The following is a 7,424-nucleotide window of genomic DNA, read 5'->3' as shown; positions in this document are numbered from 1 at the left end:
AAATATGACCACTAATGATAATGATGTTTGAATAAGGCAGACATACTACATACTACTTTAGAATAAACAATCAGCCTCCATAGTATTATTATCGTTTGTAATTTGCTAGAAGTATGTTTTGATTTGTTTGCCAAAGAGAAAAAAAACGTTTGAAATGAATACACGAGGGACGTCCGGAAAGTTGATATACTTCTTCATTTTTTACTGTATAACAATACATACATTTTTTTTCAGCAAAAATAAACATATCTAGCAAACACATTTATCAAAAATTACTGAAATGTGACTTACGTTTGTATTTTCATACTTATTTACATACAATATATATACATCGTCATGGAGCACTTTGACAACGTCAACGGCGTTAATTTAACTTCATGTTTATCCTCTTTTTAATTTCCTCCGATTTAAAAAGCCATGGAACCTGTCTGGCGTATACATGTACTTTTTACATGTTATGTCCCCTTGCTATTACTTTATGAATTTCATTTACTACATTTAATTGTACCCAAATCTACGAGGTTTAGGGGGTTATATATAGGAGTTTGCTTCTCTGTCCGTCTGTCAGTATATTGTTTCAAGGCCACTAAAGTTTTACAGAGTTATGTCCCATTTTTGTCAAGAGTTTCCAGATAATTTAGGTTTGTACCACTAAATTATTACTTACACATTTATTTTGCGATGGATTCGAAAACACAATAACTTTAAGGAGTTAAGGATTTTAATTATAATTTGTATACAAATCCTATATCATTTCATACAGGTTGATTTCAAATTTTGGAACAGACCACTTAATGTTCAAATAGTTTGGGTTTCTTTTCATTTACCAATTACAAACTTGTTTTAATGAATTAGAATCTTTCTTGATACAATTTTCTGCACAATGTTGATAATTCTTTATACAAAATGTACATGCATATCTTTTCACACAGGGATTGATATAAAATATAAATCGGTGGGCCATTTTTTCATCCATATCACATTGTAGCTCACCTAAGCACATAATACTCAAAGGTGAGCTTTTGAGATGAGAGTATTCATCGTCAGTTGTCTGTCATTATTTACACTCTGCATGTCCTTAACTTGTAAGATTTTGACCAAAATTGACAGGAATGACCCTAAGATTGTCAAAAAAGTTGTATAATTGGTGATAATATGCTACAAAAAAGGTCACAGGAGCTAAAAATAGATTCAAATTATAATTTTATTAAACATATTATTCTCAGTAACTACAATGTCCAGAACTTAGGACCACCACAAAATGTATATAAATCATTCCCATAGGGTCAAAATGACCCCTTATCCGGGATCACTTTGTTAACATATGTAGGAAAATACATTGAAGTCTTTTTGTGAAACTAAAATATCAAGAGCTTAGATGTTTGTCAAGTAGCATTGCTAGGTGGATCTTAGTCAAATGGCTCGTCCTTGGGGTAACTTATTTTAGTTGTGGGGTTTTGAAGATAACAACCAATGAGATTTTCAATATATATTTATTCTATGAAGAAAGAAAAACTGTTATAAAGTAACAATAAGGCATCACATTACAAATAAATATTTTACAAGACAAATGCATTTCACACAAAAAAATAACATAATACAACATATTAAACAACAATTCGAATTACAATGGAACAATATCACGAATAAATAAATATAAACATACCAGGCAAGCCACTTCCTTGTAAAAAATTAATATAAATGTCAAAAAAAGAAAGTGCAAATATTTCTATAACGAAATAAATGAGTCAACTTTAATTTCAAAGAATGTGTTATAACTTAGAATATAACAAGGAGTGTTCAGAGTTATGGGCCCGTCACACCATGATGTTCTGGTCAGCGTTCTCTGAACGTTTCAATTGTTAAATTTTTGAGCGTTCTTGAATGCAATTGACACATCTTAAGAGTGATTAACATGTGTTTACCGCACAGCTTGCGTGTGTCTAACATGCAAAAAAAAAGTGTAACACTGACCAAGTAAGTTACCCCTGAAGCCCATATGCATGTGCTCATGTGCCACTAGCGCGGGACGAACTATTTGTCCACGTCAGACGAGCGTTGACACGTCAGTCGAGCGTTGATAGCGCATGACTAACGCGTGAATAACCACAGAAGAGCGTCTTGCTGGCGTGTTATTTTTTACTGCAAAACGGGTACAAAACGCTGTGAATTTTATAGTGATTTCAGTCGTTCTTGTAAGTTTGAATAGTCAGCATCATGACGCTAAGACAAAAAGGTTGGAAGGGGGATTCTACTACATGACAAACCCGTTGACGTTTTTATATCAACACTGTAGTCGTCTTCGTTGGGGTCTTCTTTCTGGAGGGCGAATTTCCTCAGCAATGTTTAGGTTCAGTATATTTACTTGATACTTGGCTATAGCAAACAAATATAGCATACTTAATAATTCAGGATCATCCATACAAGGTGTTTTCTACGATAGCTCAAAATCAAATGAAGTTTGCATTTTACATATGCCTGGACGAATAAGGCTCAAATGACGCTCAATGGATGCCAAAGGACGTTCGTTTCACTTAAGTCACACGTTTTGTGCGCTTAAGGACCGTTTCAGCGGTCGTTCACAGGTCGCGAGGTAGTCGTTCAGTGCAAAGCAAACGAAGTAACAACCAAGTAGCGTTCGAATAACGGCTGGCTAACGATTATCGAACGTGTGCATCGCTTGGCGAAAGTTAGTTAAACGTTCCGTGAACGTTCTTAAATGTTTTTCAGCGTTTGATTTAAAACGTTGAAGAACGCTGGTCGGAGTATGTTCAAAACTTTTTTTTATCTGGACCAGCGTTCTCCACCGATTCCCGGCGATTACCGACGTTCACTGGCGTTCATGCAACGTTCTTCGGGCGCTATCCCAGCTACCATTGGCGACAACCAACGTTTCCATAAACGTCATAGAACGTTGACAAGAGTATCATGGTCTGACGGTCCCACTACAAGATCCATCATCCAAAACTCTACTTGCAAAACTAATTAAATCACCCACCCTTAACAAAATACTAAAAGACAAATATGAACGCATAACACCACAATATATCTGGACAAATTCAAATTACCGTATATATTATAAAAAGAGATATTGGCTTAGTATAACCTTAACTACATAGACTTGTATAGTAAAATGTTGGTACATCTCTGAAAAAAAATAATGCCCAGAGTTAAGATATCTCAAGTTATATGAATCATGCACATATAGGGTCAAAATTGGTCGTTACCCAAGGGGTCGCCTAGTTTATATAGATTTACATAGAAAACCACGCTTAAAGTCCTCTCACATGGTATTGGAATGCCAAGACCTTAAATATTTGCCATAAAGCATTGAACAAACATTTTAAAAATAAAGCAGATTAATTTTGGTATAAAATGATAAATCTTATATGACATAATTACTGATTTTAACAGTGAAAAACAATTACCTTTTCTAGCAGTTCAGTGAAGGTAAGCGTTTCTGGACCATAGTGACTCTCTTGCTTTCAGAAACTCAAAATTATTCGCTTCAGATAAACTGAGAGCAACTGCATTTTGATAATACCATAAAACAGGAAACAGAAGTTTAAACCACCCCACAAAAATTAGTACAACAGACACTAAACATCGCTTTACAAAACATGTTACATATGAATTTAATAGTAATGAAACACATCGTCAGTGCTTCGAATCAAATTCTATATCTGGTTGACTATTATAAAAGTCGATAAAATTGAATTTAGATAACAAGTCATACGAATATTTTGCAGGTGTATATTATATTAAATTAATTTCTCGCTTTTAGATTAGATAATTAATCGCTTTTATTTGTTAGTGTTCCTTGTTTCACACTGGGACTGTTATCTTCTGTCCCAGTTCACACGAACTTGGAGTGTGGTGTTGAATGAAACAAAGTAAATGTTATGTACAGAAATATCAAATCGGTAAAGAACAATAAATGTCACACTAACAGAAAAAGGTTCTTTTCATGTAGATCTACACTTTTGAATTATAAAAAAACAGTTATTGTATGATGATCATAAGCCTTTTAATTGACTCGACTAATAATTCATAATTACGGCATGGGGCCGATGTGAATATCACATAAGCCTGCCAGACTCAAATACTGGGTAATTCATCGAAATCTTCATAAAATAGCTTTGTATTATATGGTCAAAGTAGAATCCTTCATTTTAGCAAATTTTCGAAGTTGTCTTATTTTTTTACGCACATTTGGCCTAAGTGGACGGAAATGGTAACTGTTGTTTTCAATCGTGTATTAGTGTTCATTACGATGCGAAACGAAACGCATTTTTATTTCGTAGTTGTAAGAACCTAGTCAGCATTTGTAATTAGCACGTTTGCTTTATGTTAACGATTAGTTCCAAATAATTAACGCTTTACGAAGTACATGCAATTGTTCAACACAACCTAGAGCCGAAGCATTGTCACATTCTATTGTCCCATAATCGCAACTCGGGGTTTAATAACCTCACTTTTGAACAACATTACATTCAAATATAACCGTCTCTGATCAATACCGATCAACTTCGGTGTTGTCTGCTTGCACATCTCCAGTTCCATTGCAACTGCAACATTGTAATCTGTTTGGTGCTAAACTCTCCTTAATGACAGTCCTTAATTCGGTGATATGAAAGCTATAAATAACTGGGTTGATTGCAGAATTCAGCATCTGAATACGACTGGAAAGATATAGCAGTTGGATGTTTCTAAATATGTTCGAAGCTGACAATACAATAGATACCACAAACGGCAGTGTCGTGATATTTGCCACTATTAATACTCCTACCAAGTGTTTAAACGCCCTTTGCTGTAAACGTTGGTTACGGCCATGGTGAACATTTGCAGTTTGTCTTCCAGTACGTTTCAAAGCAATGATTGATCCTGTATAAAATAACGTCAGCATCAACAGAGAAACGAGTGTAAACCCCGCGTAAAAGGAAGCGGTATTATCTTTTCTAAACACCGTGATGGAAACACATCCGTTTACTTCCGTTGTTTCTTGTGTAACCGCTATTTGTATGATTGGTATCAACATAAGACATGTAATTATCCAAGGGACAAGTACAAACAGAACTGTGCGCGTGGTCGAGATATTCCGTGTATTTCGACTGGGCTTTGAAGCATGTCGTAAAACTATCCATCTTCTAATGGACACGAAACAGAGATTGATTATCACGGCAAGTCGTGGAACACCTTCCAGCACAAATATTGCTGCGCATGCCTTGAAACTTCGGTTAATGCTCTCGATTAGCATAAGCCCAAATGTTGCTGAAGTGGAGCCGGCAATAAGGTCCGTTACACTGAGGCACAGGGTCTGCTGAAAAATAACTTCTGGAAATTTTGAGCGATGCTTTAATAAACATGCTGTGATGAGGCCGTTGAAGAAAATCGCAAGAGCCGAAATCACTGAATTCAAAATATGTGTGACTACATTCACACTGTAAATATCTTCTGTTCCACAATTTGATGCCGATGTCGAATTTGCATCTGAAGAATTTATGAAACCACTCAAATTTGCGCATAAATCCATTTCGTTCATTTTAATTTCTATTACAGTATTATTATTTACAAAAGAGAATATTACCAAAAACTTTTTTTGCTTTTTGCGCAATTAATTAGTGTTAAATAAATATGGAATATTACGTTGTAGTAACTGTCTGAAGCTTTGTGATTTGCCACGAGCAGCGTCGGATAATAGATATCTCGCGAACCCAAGTCATAAAGAGACTCAATTTAGCTATTTTATAAGCAAATATATAGGAAAATTTCAAGAGTGGCAACGCTCGCAGATGCATCGGTTCCCGTTTCCAAATACTATGTAATACACTGCTAAGATGGGAACCAACGTAGAAAAAAATAGTCCGGCACTCCATATATGGTACCGTTTTGTCACTAACGTAAAATCAGCGTGTTGTAGAATTTTTTAGGGAGATAGTTATAGGTAGAAAAAGGCAGATAGTTTTTGGTAGATGATAAATGTTTATATAAAAGTAATGTATAACCATGGTTGCTTATTTGTCTGATTTTCGTTTCGAGACAACAAACTTATTAAAAGATGGAAAAAAAAATGTGCAAATAAATATCACCATTATCTGTTAATGTGGCAAAAGCAATATTCATAATAAAAATGTCAGTGTCCAAATAGATATATTTTATAGATTTTGTGTCTTTTAAATTTTCATTTCATGCTTAACAGGAAAATACTGGGTGTTTTACTTTAAGTATAATCCATATATCCTGATAAAGCTTTGCAACAGCATTTTGGCGTACGTTTTGAAATTTTTTCATGATTCTGTAAACTTGTAAATTGTACGGCATATATTTCTCGGTTCAATTATCAATATCTCTCTACGTGCTCTTGAAATATTGCAAAACCCTATATATTAACTCTAAATTGAATATAACATTTCAATTTATTTACTCATTTAGGTTGGACTTTACGTCGCGCCAACATAATATATAAAGGTCATATGGCGACTTACCGGCTAACTGATGGAGTAAGACCTCTGTGCCCCTCCGTGCATTTCAGACACACATTGGCACCTGATTACATTAAAAACTAGTAAGTGTGTCGAGGAAATCTTAACCAGTCGAAAAAAGCAAATTAACGGATTTAATATTATAAATTGTAAATTAAAGTTGGAAATGCAACAAATTATGATATACATGTAAGACCGAATACTGACAGTGAAATTCATGATCACCCCTAGTGTATTAATTTATATTTTCAAAATCTATATGTTATAAATTAACCCTCAACTTGGTGAATATTTAATCTTGTCAGACTAGACGGTGGTACAGACCGGCTAGGCTCTGGACATGAGCTATCGTTTACTGCAGTATAAGCGCTAATACTAGTTATACAATTTTTCAGTTTAATAGAGATTTCTTACAAGTGCTGTATGGTAGCTGTAAAAAGTTGCCCCGTTCTTCACTTCAGTGTTGTTATATTGTTCTGGTCCTTCGGGATCATTGATTCCGGCACTATTAAGTGTTTAGAACTGAGTACCGCTCAAACCGGTGCTAGGTGGGGTGTTGCAGGGATGTTGTATTTATTCATTATCCCTCATGTACAGACTCAATCAAACCGAGTCTGTAATTTTCATGTAATTTTGTTGTGATTAATGCTTCCGAGGGATCACTTTGTTTCCAGATTTTTGTGCATAATATTGTGTCATTGGTTTAATTTATTCTTGAATTTTAATCTTTCTTTCTCGTCATGTGGTAAAGTATTCTTGTTTGGATGAATTTAATCACCCTGAAAATAGGTCTATGTTGCCTGTTCATAAAATTATTTAATTTACAGTACCGCATTGAAGTTTTTGTTATTACATAATTATCTGTTGATGTTTCTAAATTCAGAATTGGACTCAATATTGACTTTGGCTGAAGCCGGTGATCTTTGATCTTAAGGTCACTGG

At 34.7% G+C, this 7,424-nt stretch overlaps 1 protein-coding gene across 1 annotated transcript; it reads right to left on the bottom strand.

Annotated features, from left to right (window-relative positions):
- Positions 1-4,513: 4,513 nt before the first annotated feature.
- On the bottom strand, positions 4,514-5,533 carry LOC132713936 (cannabinoid receptor 1-like). The gene has a single exon (XM_060696640.1). It carries the CDS (start codon positions 5,531-5,533, stop codon positions 4,514-4,516), a length of 1,020 nt encoding a protein of 339 aa, XP_060552623.1.
- Between the last annotated feature and the right edge of the window lie 1,891 nt (positions 5,534-7,424).

The sequence above is a fragment of the Ruditapes philippinarum genome, unplaced genomic scaffold (genome assembly GCF_026571515.1).
Source record: "Ruditapes philippinarum isolate M1 unplaced genomic scaffold, ASM2657151v2 ctg4695_1_1_1_1, whole genome shotgun sequence".
In the NCBI taxonomy this organism is placed as follows: domain Eukaryota; kingdom Metazoa; phylum Mollusca; class Bivalvia; order Venerida; family Veneridae; genus Ruditapes; species Ruditapes philippinarum.
Note: the sequence above shows the minus strand (reverse complement) of the source record. Positions and strands in the feature narration are given on the sequence as shown.